This window comes from Panthera pardus, unplaced genomic scaffold, assembly GCF_024362965.1.
Source record: "Panthera pardus isolate Hobbes unplaced genomic scaffold, ASM2436296v1 HiC_scaffold_3, whole genome shotgun sequence".
NCBI lineage: Eukaryota > Metazoa > Chordata > Mammalia > Carnivora > Felidae > Panthera > Panthera pardus.
In genome coordinates, this window is record NW_026526876.1 from 25,358,480 (window position 1) to 25,374,843 (window position 16,364).

General features: G+C 40.9%; 1 protein-coding gene across 14 annotated transcripts in view; it reads right to left on the reverse strand.

Annotated features, from left to right (window-relative positions):
• CEP112 (centrosomal protein 112) overlaps window positions 1-16,364 on the reverse strand; it is a 462,552-nt gene that overhangs the window by 272,414 nt on the left and 173,774 nt on the right. For 13 of the 14 annotated variants that reach the window (XR_008418577.1, XR_008418579.1, XM_053892300.1 and 10 more), the window contains one exon: window positions 8,754-8,861. The exons of the other annotated variant lie outside the window; for it this stretch is intronic. Coding sequence is in view for 11 of the 13 variants with exons in the window: in XM_053892300.1 (XP_053748275.1) it covers window positions 8,754-8,861 (108 nt within the window). In the remaining 2 variants the exon portion in view is untranslated. The remainder of the gene's footprint in view (window positions 1-8,753; window positions 8,862-16,364) is intronic. 14 annotated transcript variants of the gene reach the window in all.

Genomic DNA, 16,364 nt, shown 5'->3' on the forward strand with positions numbered 1-16,364 from the left:
AACATGGTGCAAGCTGTCCACAGCCTGACCTTGGCTCCTAACACTCTCTCCCTCACTCACTCCATGCCAGCCACATACAAGCCCATTCCTTCTACGCAAAATATTCTCTCCGTACCTCAAGTTTTGTGTGGTCTCCTCCTTCCCTTCATGCAGGTTTTAATTTAATTCTTTATAGAGAACATCACTTCTTTAGAACCTTTCACTGACCTTATCAAAAATAACACCTTCTGTGAAACAACTCTATATAAGATAGCCCTTTCACTCCAACATCTGATCTTGCTTTATTTCGTAGCAATTAGCATTATCTTACCTTACATTTTGAGAGAGAAAGAGAGAGAGAGAGAGGTATTGTTGTCTCCTCTATCGTAATAATAGAGACTATTGTGTTCACTGCCATATCCTAAGCACCTGGAACAATGTTTAGCACAAAGTAGTTGCTCAATAAACATACGTTAAATAATGAATGGTTGGAAAGTCACTGCTTCTCTTTTAGACTCCTAAGGGATCTAGGGAATGGGAATCCTCAATCAGCCATACCGCTATCTAGGAAGCATTGTTCAAATGAAGTACCCCTGAAATGAAACATACATGCTTCACATTACAGTTACTGAAAACAGATGTGTTCACCATCGCCCTCTTCATTCCCACTCCAGATAAAAGGGCCATTTGTCTTAACTGAGATGAGGAAAGTTCCAAACAAGCAAGCAAACAGAAAGGAAGAGGCCTGCTGTACGCACCTTTCACGAAGCATCAACGCCCATTCTGTGGACCCAGGCCACAGACACACAGGCCCAGCCTCTGTGGCGCCACAGGCTCACGTCCAGGAATCTGGCACTTTGCCCATGGCCTGTAGGACCAATGTGTGCCTTGCAGCAGTAATGGATCAAGAATGCCTCTTCCTCGACCACCGCGGAGAGAACAGGGTGGCTGATACGTAGCTTAGGCTCAAAAATTCTTGGTTACAAACTGGAAAAGGAAAGCCGAGCCAAAAGACTTAAAAAGAGTAAGATAAGTGAGCAGGACGACGACAAAGAGAATGACAGAGCGGACCCGAGGTACGATGAATGCTCCTGCATGTTCGGAAAGCGAGAAATCCCATGAAAATCCATTTTGAAGAGACCCCCAAATTCACGGTCATTAACCTCATCGGGGACCTCAGTGCCAAAAAGAAGTTTCACCCAGGTTGTCCTAGTCAGATCAGTCATGCCATCTCCCCAACAATATCACACGATCCCCACATCTCTCAGCCCTGCCGCCCACATAATTCCTCCAAGTCTCAGCAAAGCATCTCGCCTCCTCTCTCACAAAAGGAAAACCTCTTAGGAACAAGAGTGTCCTCATTTCCTTGCTGCAGATATACAAACTTCTGTGCATCTGTCCTCCCTCCTCTTTTCACTAGTTACAGCAGAGGCCTACCCCTCCGCTCTGATGCCAACACCCTCTCCCTGGGCTGGGGTCCCCGCCCGCACACCTCCGCCTTGTGGGGGCGGGGCCGGGGGGGGGGGCGCGGGAAGTGCACCCTGACTAGTCAGTGCCTTCACTCTCTTCCTCCACATCTTGCTTTGTACTGTCTCCTTCTCCAATGAAGCTAAAAAAAAAAAAAAAAAAAATTGAGATAACAAAAAACTAAAACATTTGCAGGGGAAAAACCTGGGAAGCACAGGCTAGCTGCAAACTGAGTATCTCAACTGATCGTAAAATTTCCCAACTACTTACTTACCTGGTATAATTTGTCTCATCTTTACACTCTCTTTGCTGCCAAAATATTTTTAAGTTTCAAATAATAGTGACGTGTAAGCGGCTGGCCCTTCGGTGTTTTTTAACAATCATTGACAATAACCATCTATTCTTTCCCAAGAATTCGACCACTTGTTTATCTGTTGAACTACATTTCCCTTTAAAGGCTTTGTAGTGAAAAGAGAAGATATAAAATATAAGACTAAAGAATGATCTGATGGGACTGCCAAAAAAATCTCCATAGTTCAGGAAATCCTAGCATGCCTGGTTTGCTGTTTGTTTCCAGCTTGAATGAGGGTTGTGCAGACAATTAGAATTGTCTTTTTGTTCCAATGGGTTATACAGGAAAGAAACAGGAAATCTTGATGAAAGCTTGGGCTTTACAGGATATTTGTGTGAGTGTTTAGCCCATGTGTTTGATGTTTTTCTCTCCACAGCTGCCCACTTTATGCCTGTACTCTGGCTGAAATATTTTAAAATACCACTTTGCTTTTTTCACTTCATTGCAGCTACTGGCATGATGTTTTCTATATGAGAGGGACTCAAAAATGAAAATCAAGTAAGGAAACTGAGGCCCCACAAGCACAAGTCATTCATTTCCTCTGGATGTCAATTCTCATGATAAAAAGTGAGGACCGGGGCGCCTGGTGGCTCAGTCGGTTGAGCGTCCGACTTCGGCTCAGGTCACGATCTCACTGCTTGTGAGTTCGAGCCCTGCGTCGGGCTCTGTGCAGACAGCTCAGAGCCTGGAGCTGCTTCAGATTCTGTGTCTCCCTCTCTCTCTGTCCGCCCCATGCTCATGCTCTGTCTCTCTCTGTCTCTCAAGAATAAATAAAACATTTAAAAAAAAATTTTTTTTTTAAGTGAGGATTACACTAGATAAGTGCTTCTACAACTTTTCCACCGAAGTACCCCCAGCAGCAGTGAAAATGAATAGCAACCCCCCTCCGCCCTCCGGGGGGATCTGAGGGCATAGCCTGAAGCAGCCTCTGCAAGCTGGAAGTTTCTTTGAAATGCCCTATTTTATCTTATAAATTCATGAGAACTTTGCATTTTACAAAACAGGAAAGTGTATGTTTGTTTTAATATGATGGTGCCCTCAATAGTAAAACTGCTTTGCTTTCCCACAAAATCATCAGGTGACTCGAACCTTCCAGGAAGCTTGTATGGTAGCTTCACATACGCCCTGACCGTGGCTCACTCACTACCCCAGTTTGAGAAAGAAGGGCCTGGGAGATGAGCATTGACATCTCCTTCCAGTGTGAAATGCTATTAGCCATATCACTTAAGATCTCACATGTTGTATGGGGCGCCTGGGTGGCTCAGTCGGTTGAGCGCCGACTTCGGCTCAGGTCACGATCTCGCGGTCCGTGAGTTCGAGCCCCGCATCGGGCCCCTGTGCTGACAGCTCAGAGCCTGGAGCCTGCTTCGGATTCTGTGTCTCCCTCTCTCTCTGACCCTCCCCCGTTCCTGCTCTGTCTCTCTCTGTCTCAAAAATAAATAAACGCTAAAAAAAATTAAAAAAAAAAAAAAAAAGATCTCACATGTTGTAGAAAAGTCAGACAAAGTAATAGAAGAATCGTCACACTCGGACCTGAATGTCGGCAGAAGCCCTGAAATAAGGAAGTCCAGCCAGACAGGTACGTAAGTCAACAAGCCGGTGGTGTTGCTGACTCGTCTACACCTACAAGAGATCTATGTCTGTCAAGAGATGCACAGATGGGCTGCGGTCTAATCAGGCAAAAGAACAGAAAGTCACCGAACACTGGATTTGGAAGGGACCTTAGCAGTGGGACAGCCCCCCCAAGGGCACAGGGTCCGTCCACAACACGCCCGACGGGCACGTCCACAGGCTCGGGCTGGGGAACTTACTCTCTCACGAGATACACCATTGCCCATTTGAATAATTCTTTAGGAAAGGACTATTTCAAAATGACTCAAAATATGCCTCACAGTACTACCTACACATGGCTTCAGTGTCTGCCCCCCGGAACTGCAAGGGGGGGTCGGAGCGTGGCTCTGGTGCAGGTTCTGATTCTCTCATCTGTGAAGTGTGCGGGACCTCAGGTTATTTAAGAGGATGTGCTTCAGTTTCTACAGCTAGAAGATGGGAATGACAAGTAATGGTCTCTGCCTCCCCCTCCTGTGAGGGGGGACACGGCTCAATTCACGTGGACCGTGTAGGAGAGATACGTGGCCCGGAGCAGGTGCTACCAAATGCTGGCTGTTGGGATATTACCACACAGACCAGTCCTCAGATTTCCTGTATGACAGACCTTGACTCCAAAAATAAATAGATGTGGGGGCGCCCGGGAGGCTCAGTCCAGCTTCGGCTCAGGTCATGATCTCGTGGTTCGTGAGTTAGAGCCCCACATCGGGCCAAGAGCCTGGAGCCTGCTTCAGATTCCGTGTCTCCCTCTCTCTCTCTGCCCCTCCCCTGCTTGCACTCTGTCACAGTCCATCTCTCTCTCAAAAATAAATAATAAACATTAAAAAAAATAAATAAAAAGAAACAGATCTGCTATTCTCTAATATTTCTAATATCTCTAATATTTCTTGTCTTCTCTTGGCAAATCTCCTCTGAGATGGTTCCAAGCCTTTCTATATTCTGGAGACTTTCATTTGAACATGTCTGTCTGTCGGTGTCCTACTTAAGACGTGGTGACCACAACGGACTTATTTCTTATGTGACCCGATACGTAAACAATGTGCTAGAACCATTATCCCCACCATCCCAGGCATTTTTTTCTGTCTTCCTTGCTGTCCCCACCGTTTATGCCCCTCCCTTACATTACCCCCGACCCTTGCCTCGTATTTTTTGCAGATGATTGTATCATCTAAGCATAGGATTTTATATTCAATCCCAATAAATTTAATCATCTTAATTTCAGCTGTTTAAAGCTTCAGAGAACTGATTGTCCTATCCTCCGTGTTAACTACTCCTCTGGGCTCTATGGAAGCAGGGAACTTTACCTCTTTATCATCATCCAGTGACTGACACACTCAGAAATCTCAATTCAGGTCGACACTAGTCATTCAGAGATGGCCCTTTGAACTCTCACTTAACCACATAAATGCACCAATATCTAAACCATATTTTCCCATATTGCCTTTGTGAGGGACCTTGCCAGATGGCTCAGCGAAGTCCAGTTATACTATATCTATTCCCCTTTCTTTATCTACCAGCCTGGCCCCCCTGTTCAAAGAAGGAAATGAGCTTAGTTTAATCGGCTGCATTTTTAGTGAACTTGCGCTAGCTTGCAGGGACCACAACTACATGCTTATCATTGCTTATGATAAACTTTCCCAGCAAAAATCTTAACAATTTGGAGAGGTCTGGGGGAATACTGTTCCTGTTAACAGAATTTTCTGCTGGAAAAGGTTTTAAAAAGTTGGTACATTATCACATTGGTAAATATTCTCCTAAAATCTCCTAGCTCAGATTCCTGCCTTTGTCTTTCCCTAGCGAGTTACTGCCTGGGATCTCCATTCTCAAGTCTAATAAACAGGCCTACAGATATAGGAAGAATAAAGTGGGTGAAATCACCAAGACCTGAGGGATCCTTGTGCGAGGTGTTTTTTTTTTAATTTCCTGTTATGCATTTGCATACCGCTTGTATCATTTATCCCTTTTTCATGAAAGTGAAATACAGAAAAATTAATGCAACAGCATGTAGTTTCTATCAATAGCATCAATTCTTTAAAAGATTAATTAATTCCTCTAATTAAGCATTTTTAAGCAAGACTATACAAAGGATAAACTTTGGTAGATTTTTAAAACGATCATTCTGAGAAAAGACTTTGAAACTTGACATTCTTTCAAATGAAGTTTATGTAAGTTTATTCGTAAACTAAAAACATGACTGTCACATTTAAAAAGACGCTATCATGATGTGGAAAGTAAGGAATGTAGAAAAAGAACCAACCGTGATTCCATCACCTAAATGATAATTGACATTATTGTTTGACTATTTCTGTCTGAGATTAACAATAATTGGGCCAGCGGGTGTAAACACTTTTTATGACTCTTGGTAGATAGCGCCAAAATCCTCTCCAAAAAGGCTATATTAATTTAAATGCCATCAGCAATATATGAAAGTACAAATTTCACTAAACTTTTGCCAACTTTAGATGGCACATCATTGTTAATTCTAATTTGCATTTTTATTAACGCCAAGGCTGTAGATGTTTCTACACTGTCGTTTATTCATTTCTTATCTCCTTCGGTCCTTTGCCAGGTCATTTATCGGGACATTAATGATTTTCTTATGATTTGTGCTAATTACTTAATTTAAATGCTAATTATTTTTATTTGTTATAAATTTATTAATTTCATAAGAGAGTCATTCTTTGCCTATCACATTTGTTGCAAGTATTATTCCTTTTTTTAACTTAAAATAAGTTTTATTTAGTCAAATGTTAATTTTCCGTGGTGGTTTTCCTTATGCGTCCAACTTTAAAAAGCCAGAGCTCTGCGAAAACAATCACAACATAATGCAAATCAGGCACTGAAGTCACGTGGCTATCTCTGGCTATAAATTCATCACCTACACAATTATCATCAAAATGAAAATACAATTTTTTAAACTCTCCAAGAAAATGCTCCTACCCCTTACACTCATCCTGAAACACAACAGTTTCTGAGTCATATCTGTGTCTCTCTCCCCTGTTCCTCCACCAGTTTACTTAGAGGAAGTAACGTTTTTCTTGTTATTGTTTTTGCTTCTAATATCGCTTTCAATCCAAGAATCACCTCCATTATACTTGTAACTAGAACATGACAATATGCAACACTTACTGCCCATTCTTACTATTCTTATCTATATTTGGCTATGACCTCAGTTTCTTTCTTATCCCCACTTCCCACCCAAGTCAATTAAACAATAATGAATTCGATAATGTATTTCTATTATCGGCTCAATCACAGAAACATAATGTAACTGAGGCTGGAAGAAAAGTAAAAGACAGTTTCTGCTCCCTGGTACTCCATTCTGGATTAAGAACAGCTCTAGATGGTATTTTACAAGAGCTGATTTCAGTGTAAGGAATGATGAGGTGATTAATGCCATAATGTCAGAGAAGGAAGAAATGGGCATGGGCCCAAAAGGTCACGTTCATGTAACGTTTTAGGGAAGTGCTGAAGCAGAATGGAGCAGGACAATACAGATGATGGCAATAACAAAGAAGGACCGATTTGCAAACTTCTGTCTTTGGAACTCTTTTGCCTTTACACCATTCCTGTCAAAGTAACTCAGGTATTTTTACCAACATTTTAAGATGAAAACAGCAACAACAACGTACCAACAGTCAGGTCACATGTCAGACCAGACTTTCTTTTCATGGAACTCAACTGAGTCCCTAATTGCTATCACTTCGGAGAGGGATTTGAATCCAGTAATCACAAGGGATTAATTAGTTTTTGATGCAGTACCCATTTAATAAGGAATTGAAAATACAATAATGAAAAAAATTATTGAGGTTTTCAGAATAAAAAGGTTCAAATACTATCTTTAATTTTTCTTAGTGATTAAGCTAATTAACATTTTTTCCAGATGTTAAGGAAATTAGGGAAATAAATTAGACAAATAAGTAAAAATTAATAGCCATCTTAAATATTCCAAGAATTAGCTGGACTACATTCTTAGAAAAGACACTACCCCGGATGTCCTGGTCCTAGCCAAATTCTCACCCCATCTCCTACAGCTAGAAGCTTCCTCTCTACATACATGCTGAACCAGCCTCTACTGTCATTTTTTTTTTATGTTTATTTATTTTTGAGAGAGAGAGAGAGAGCAGGGGAGGGGCAGAGAGAGAGAGGGGGACAGAGGATCCGAAGCAGGCTCTACACCGTGAGCTCAGAGCCTGAAACGGGCTTGACCTCATGAACCATGAGATCACGACCTGAGCCAAAGTCGGACGCTTAACCAACTGAGCCACCCAGGCACTCCCCCACTTTACTGTCATCTTTTGTTCCTTGAACGCTCCCAGCTGGCGCTCATCAGATCCTTGCACACACTGCTCCCTCAGTCCAGAATACTCTTCTTCCAGAGGCTTCATGGCTGGCTCAGTCCTAGTTTTCAAGATTCTGAGCACAAAGTTCCCTGCTCAGAGGGCTTCCCTGACCACCTGTCAGTGCCGGTAATCCCCTTCCCGACTCTCCCCGACGAGGCCTCTGTACACACCTCCTCGAGACTTCATAAATCACTCTTCAAAATTATCTCATCTGTTTGGTTTTGTTTGGTTTTTTATTAATGGGTTGGCTGCGCACCAAGTGGAGTGTGTATGCTCTGTGAGCAAAGGAACACTGTCGGTCCTGCTGACAGCTCCGTCCAGGGTCGGGACATGGTGGGCACCCAAAACCACTTCTCAAATAAATGAGTGAGTCACACTTAGGCCCTGCCAGGAACAGAAGGACTCAGGAATCACAATAAATGTTTCAATTCAACATGCAGATGGATAAACTGTCGGAACAGACTTCAGCGAACAGCTAAAATTCTGTTTCTGGATTCTACCGAAACAGATCTTATTTTAAATGACTCCCATACACTGGTAACAACATTCTTAGTAAAATTTTCACTGGGCAGGGATTTTATGATATAATGATATTTTTTTTAGAATTTTATTTTTGGGGCGCCTGGGTGGCTAAGTCGGTTAGGTGTCCAACTCTGGATTTTGGCTCAGGTCATGATTTCACGGTTTGTGAGTTTCAGCCCTGCTTTGATTGGCCTCTGCACTGACAGTATGGAGCCTGCTTGGAATCCTCTCTCTCCTTCCCTCTCTGCCCTTACCTCCCTCTCTCTCTCTCTCTCAAAATAAATAAATAAACTTAAAAAATTTTCTTATTTTTAAGTAATCTCTATTCCCAATGTGGGGCTTATACTCACGACCCCGAGATCCAAGAGTTACACGCTCCACTGACTGAGCCAGCCAGGTGTCCGTGATATAATGAGATTTTTAAAAGAGAGATTGCACATGCATTTAAAAATTCAAAGGCATCATCAAAATGAAAGACCAACCTGCTGTTCATATCGTTGTTTGACGTCCTCCAGCTGCCATAGAAACTCCTTTGACTGTTTCTCACGAAGAGACTTGGATCTGGTTAGATCTGCTTCTACTTTTTCCATCTGTAAGATTTAAAAATCAAATGTATTTTTTAAACAAAAAACTAATTACATTCCATGTTTTTATAATTTGCCCATTCATTAAAATGGCAGATTTTAAACACCCCCTACCAATCATAATACTGAATTTAAAGATGGTAAGATTATGAAAGCTCTATCCATTTATTACTCATATTTAATAGTTTAAGTCATTAGCATTGATATATAATTAACTAAATTCTAATTCTATAGTAACATTGTAATGCGAATATAATTTTGAACATTCAAATACTTACTCAACAAGATTTTTTAAGGCCTAGATGTGTGCTGAATGGGAGAAAATATCTGCAAACCATACATCTGATAAGGGATTTGTATCAAGAATAAAGATTGCTCATGGCTCAGTAAGAAGTGGACAATTTTACTCAATTTTAAAATGGGCAGGGGTGTCTGGGTGGCTCAGTCGGTTATGCTTCCCACTTCGGCTCAGGTCATGATCTCGCGGTTTGTGAGTTCGAGCCCTGCATCGGGCTCTGTGCTGACAGCTCAGAGCCTGGAGCCTGCTTTGGATTCTGTGTCTCCCTCCCCTGCTCACACTCTGTCTCTTTCGCTCTCAAAAATTAAAAAAAACGTTAAAAAAAATTTTTTTTAATGGGCAAAGGAACTGAAAAGACATTTCTCCAAAGAAGATATACAATGGGCCAACAAGCACATGAGAAGATGTTCGACATCACTGTAATTAGGCGATTTCAAATTAAAACACTAATGACGTACCACTTGACGCCCACTAGGACGGTCCGAATCAAAAGACAGCTAATAGCAAGAGCTGGTGAAGATGTGGAGAAACCCTGCTGGTAGGAAGGCCAGTGGAAGATAGTTTGGTAGTTCCTCAAAAGGTTAAACATACTTACCACATGTTCCAGGAAGTCCACTCCTGGGTGAGAAATTAAAACACGCACCCACACAAAAACTTGCAGATAAATATTCATAGCAGCATTACTCCTAATAGCCCAAAAGAGGAGATAACCCAGATGTTCATCAATTGATGAATGGATAAACAAAGTGTTGTATATCCACCCAGAGGGGTATCGTTCAATCATGAAAAGGAATGAAATACTAACACACGTTAACACGGATGAACCTTGAAAATGCTACGCTAAGTGAAAGGAGGCAGTCACGAAAGACTATGTTTTATATGATCCTGTTTCTACTGAATATCTAGAAGGCAAATCCATAGAAAGTAGATTACTGGTTGCCTGGAGTGAGAGGGGCTGGAGTGTGGGTTGCTGACTGCTAAAGGGTATCAGATTTCTTTGAGGGGCAATGGAAACTTAAAATTGATTGTGGGGATGGTTACGGAAGGTTGAATATAATAAAAACCATTAAATTGGACACTTACAATGAATTAATTGCTGGTATGTGAATTGTATCTTAATAAAGCTGTATTATAAAAAAAAAAAATTAAAAGCCAAACACAACACCACATTCCATGAGGCCTCATGTGATCCAATCCCAGGTACCCCTCTCAATTCACCTCCACCACTCTATACCACCACCCCCCCCCCACCACTGCAGCCCACCTGCCTCCTTGCTGGGCGGACGACATGCCAGAGATGCTCTCGCCTTGGTGTCTGGAAGCTTCTCCTCAGATATTCACATGACTTCTTTCTCAAAGTCTTAACTTTCTGCTTAAATGTTATCTTGGTACTGAAGTCTCCCTGACCACCCTATTTTAAATTGCAGCCTTGCCCCCCGCCCTCCCAGTCTCCCTTTCCTTGTTTTACTGTTCCTTTTTACCATAGAACATATAACCTTCAAGTACCCTACGCAATTGACTTCTTCATCTAGGGCTCATTTTAAGATCTGCCTTGCCCACCGTAATGCAACCCCGCATTCACTCATGTATCCCAACAATTTGGCACACTGCCTGGTGCATCTAGGGACTCCGTAAATACCAATCAAATGAAAAAAAAAAAAAAACAAAACACCACCAAACAAACAAAAAAACCCAAGACAGACCAAGTATATGCAACTAGGTTTGAGATTTGCTGAATAAACAATTTTCAGCATTTAATAGTGCCAGGTTCTCTGTAAGAAATACAAAATCACGTTGGATCTGATGCTTTCTAGCACATACAAAATTAGAGATGATGTATTATTATCCTTGCTCTTGCCAGATGGTCGCTCATAGGTGGCAAGAAAGAAAAATTCTTACGTTTGGTAATGAAAAATCTCTCCACATCGATAACATGAAAATGGCAACTTATATTCATAGTGCAGTTTTTCATGTCTTTTTTTAATGTTTATTTCTGAGAGAGAGAGAGAGAGAAAGAGAGAGACAGTGCACACACAAGTGGGGGAGGGGTAGAAAGAGAGGGAGACATAGAATCCGAAGCAGGCTCCAGGCTCTGAGCTGTCAGCACAGAGCCCCACGCGGGGCTCGAACTCACCAACTGTGAGATCACGACCTGAGCCAAAGTCGGAAGCTTAACTGACTGAGCCACCCAGGTGCCCCTCATTTGTCTTTCTTTCCCTGGCTTAGTTTTTCCTCAGAAGATATTTTTTTCTGAGACAATCGTCAGTTAGTGTGACAATCATCCTATCACTGGCTCCTCTTACTTATTATTCTCACTTATTATTCTGCTTATTATTACTTATTATTCTGCTTCACTGGTAGGTTGAGATATTTCTTTTTTTTTCAGCTTGTACACCATGCTCTCTTTCAGGTTACCTTTTGGTAATTGCTAGGATTAGACAAAACATGAATACTGGGGAAGATGAACCCTAAGAATGCTTCCTTCCCAGTTCAAGTGCATTTATTCAGACATGATCATTAAACCTTAATTCTCTAGGGGCAAAAATGTTCGCTGAAGAGCAGCCAGTTTCACTGGACGAGAACAAAATGCATATGGCCGCTCACGACTGCTACCCAACAGTACAGTGCAGTTTCTGTTTCTCACAGTGAAGTCTGGAGTATCTACATAACGGCACGAGATTTAGCCTAAGGATTTCTCTGTGCAACCCTAATAACACTAAGTCATCTGCTTCCAAGTTCAACGATCGGTGTTCTAAGGCTATTGATCTACAGGTAGTCAGTATTGTGGCCAACAATAAATTCATTAAGGAATTACTGAAGGAGACACATTCAAGCCTTCCGTACTAAGAGCTTTCTTTCGTCTCTAACTCAAGATGTGGGTGTCAAGGCTCTCTCTCCTTCAATGCTTTTCACAGTAGACCTCACACAGAAAACTCCTTAATTTGTCCCGAGCAGTCGGGCACTCCCTCTACTCTAGTATCATTGGCCTTTCCAAACTCTGGTATCATTGGCATTTCCCAAACAAGCCAAGTCTGTTCTTGATTCTTTAGACTTTTGCTCGTTGCACTATCTGGAAAGTCCCTTCATTTGTTTCCTCATCCAAAGGGATCATCTTCAAGGCTGACTCAAGTCTTCTCTCCTCTCTGAGGTGTTCTTTTTTTTTTTTTTTAATGTTTATTTATTTTTGACGAAGAGAGAGACAGAGCACAAGCAGGGAAGGAGCAGAGAGAGAGGGAGACAGAATCCAAGAAGGCTCCAGGCTCCGAGCGGTCAGCACAGAGCCCGACGCGGGGCTCGAACTCACGAACCGTGAAATCATGACCTGAGCCGAAGTGGGACACTTAACCAAGTGAGCCATCCAGGCGCCCCTGAGGTATTCTTTAATCCCACCAACCGACATTAATGCCTTCCTTCTCTCAATGCTCAAGGATCTATTTTCATAGGACACTCTGTTTTTCTCTGTAATGTGGAAGTGTTTCAAACGTGTGAACTTTGTTTATTCATCTAGATCATGAGCCAGCAAATAGAAGGAAATATGATTTATAATTCTCTTCTATCTTAATTATTAATTTATCAGCATGGTGCACAGAATAAATATGCATTAAATCCTTAGGGATGTGCCTGGGTGGCTCAGTCGGTTGAGCGTCCGACTTCGGCTCAGGTCATGATCTCACGGTTCGTGAGTTCGAGCCCCGCGTCGGGCTCTGTACTGACAGCTCGGAGCCTGGAGCCTGCTTCGGATTCTGGGTCTCCCTCTCTCTGACCCTCTCTTGCTCACGCTCTGTCTCTCTCTCTCAAAAATAAATAAAACATTAAAAACAATTTTTTTAATCCTTAAGGATGAATAAAATGATTGGCAAAAGCAAAGGGGAAAGAAAAAAGAGAAGGTAAACCAAGGAGGGAAGACCTGTTTTATTTAGTAATTTTAAGACAGATCTTCATATGAAATTGATCTTAGGTTCCTATTTTACTTGGGTACAGATTGAATATTAAGGTAAATAATAAGTATTTTAAAATTTTGAATATTCAGAATTTGAAATAAAAACTAAGCTTTATGTACTCAAAGTTTCTAAAAAAAACCCAGAATATCTTCAAGAAAAAAAACAGAAGTATCTTCTAAAATCAAAACAGAAAACAATTTAAAGCACATAAAAAGACCTCTTATACCTAAATGGTAAGACACATTCAAAGTAAATAATAACTAATACAAGAAAACGAAACGCATGTCATTTTAGATTATACTGACCGAAAATGCAAGGCCCCACTCCATTTTCCTTCAACAATTTAACAAAAAAATAAAAAAAGTCTTGTAAAATACTTAGCTTGTATAAAAACACAGTGTTCTCAGTTGCCATAGAGACAAAAGATTCTGCTTCCTCATACATCATTCCCCATTCCGTTCAAGCGTCAGAAAAATAACAACAACAACACTCCTTTATTGTGTAACTCTGGCTTCAAAAAACCTAACAGTAAAACTTGGTGGTCAAATTAGGAGCAAAAAGGGTCTGGGTGCATTTCTGTGAACGTTCAGTGTTTAAAGAAGGAAGGAGAGGTTTAAAAAGGAGTGGGGGTTGTGTTTTCCTTGTATGGTGCCTCAGGCATTCATTACTTCAGCTCCATGTAAGAGAAAACCCAAGTAACCATGCATAGCTTAAACAACATAGGCCCTTTATGTTTTCCTGTGCCACAAGTTCAGAAAGAGGCTGTTACATTGGCAGTTCAAAGATGTCAGGGTTAAGGACTCTGCAATTCAACCTGCCCCTAATAGTTGCAAAATGGCTTCTGCAGCTCTGAACATCTGGGAAGGGAAGGGCAAAGGGTCCGTGTTGGCGGAGCTGAATGCCCTGTTCAGGAGCGTTCCTGCAAGTTCTTGTCAATAGCAAATTAACTATGCTGTTTGCGTCTCATTCACTGGAGCTGCATTAAAAGGTAAGCTCCATCTGCAAGGTGAGAGACTGCAGTTTGAAAACTGTGCCTAAGGCCACCTTAAATCAAATCAGGGCTCCATGAGTAAGAAAGCAGGAATGGACGTTTGGCAGTCACTGTCAAACGGGGTCGTAAGTTATCGCTCTTTCTCTAGTATTCTTGTGTTATTATATTGAGTAATTCAACATGAACAATTCACACTACAATAAGCATACATTTGTATAGAAATATACAGTTCAAAATATATTTTTGTATTTAATACATATGCAGATAAACTATGAAAAACTGTTCTTCAAGTATGTTCAGATCGATCGATCGATCGATGGATTGATCAATCAAGACAGGCAGGCAGATAGATATAAATGGGAGGAAAGACAGATCGTTATATGTGTGCTTGGCTAAAGACTCAGTGGGAACTAATATACCTAACAGGGAAAACCAATCAACACATTAATTGATTATATCTATAGTTCTTTTGTGAGCAATAACCATAAATTGATATAAAACATAATATTTCTGGTATCTGTCCTTAATGGTTGATGAGAATTCTGAATCTGTTCTGGATATGAATTTTTGGTTCAATATCTGAATTACAAATGTCTTCTCCCACTCGGAGGTTGCCTTTCCATTTTCTACTGGTCTCTTTTAATAAACAAGAGGTGTTTTTCTTTTCGTTTTTGTTTTATTTTAGTGAGGTTAAATTTGACAATATTTGGGGTTTTGTTTTTAATGCCTTTTCGTTTCCTATCTAGAAAATCTTTACCTGGTTCCAACTATCAAAATTTTCTACATTTTCTCCTGAAAGTTTTATTGTTTTACCTATCACTTGTACATCTATAATCCCGGAATTGATTTTGTGAATGGGGTAAAGTAAGAGACGAGATTCTTTTTTTTTTTCTCCCTCCACATGGCTATCCGGTTGACACTGTGGCATTTATTGAAATGATCATTCTTTCCCTGCTGCGACTGCAATCCTTCCTTTGGCATGAATCACATTGATCATGGATGTGTGAGCCTACTTCGGGCTCTCTTTCTTCTGTAACACTGATCATCCTTGTGCCCAAATCATGCTGTATTAATTCTGTAGCTGAATATTAGCTTCAATATCTGGTCATATAAGTTCTCCAGTTGTGCTTTTCTTCCAGATTGCCAGAGCAAGTATCAGCCCTTTGCATTTCCAAATCAGCTGTCAGTTTCTCTCACTTCCTTTCACCTCACCAAAAAGAAACAAAAAACAACTACTACTAACATTTGGATTTTTAGAGAACTGTGTGGCTTTTATAGATTAATGTGGGGAGAACTGACATGTTTATAACATCGAGTCTTTGAATCCCCCAATTTCTTTAGGTATTCTTGATTTCTTTTGATCATGTTTGCCAGTTTTTATATATTTTTTTTTTAATTGGAGAGAGAGAGAGAGAGTGTGTGCGAGTGGGGAAAGGAGTAGAGGGAGAAAAAGAGAGAATCTTAAGCAGGTTCCATGCTGAGTGCGGAGCCCGACGCAGGGCTCAATCCCACGACCCTGGGATCATGACCCGAGCCGTAATCAAGACTAAGGCCTTCAATCGACTGAGCCAACAGGTGCCCCAATATTTTCCAGTTTTTAAACAGAGGCCTTGCCATTTTTTTGTTAGATTTATTTTTAGGTCCGTGAAGCTTTTTCGTACAATGACATCTTTTTCAAAGTTTATTTTCTATTTGTTGCATGCTGATATATGGAACTAAAACTTAATTGTCTATCTGACCTTATACTTAAAGACTTTACTAAATCCATTACCAGTGACGTCTAAACAAGTAAGTATTTGAGAAATTTGTAGTTACACAAAGATTCCATAATTGCAGGTAATTGCATAACTCACTGGGGAGCTCAGCTGTTTCTCCTCCGTGTTCTCTTACTGACCTATTTATCCCACCAACTATACCACTTACTAAATCACACGCTTCCATGCATCGGTCTATCACACAAGCCACACACAAGTCTTAATAATCCCCGAACTCCCAGAATCAGTAACAATGGCTGGTGTAGGGCAAGTATTCATGCATTTTTTTATAAATGAATGAAAGAAGTCAAGTCTATTGAATCCTCGGCCAGTGAGTCAATAAAATAATTGAAGTATTAAAAATAATAATGTTACTATTTCACAATTAACAACCCTTCGAATCAGTCAAATACAGAAAAAACAATGACATATTTTCTTTTCCAATGTCCTCAGTAGATTTTTTTGGCTTATCTTCCTTCTGTGAAAGAGATTAGTCATTGATAAATATTACAAGGAAAAAGCTTC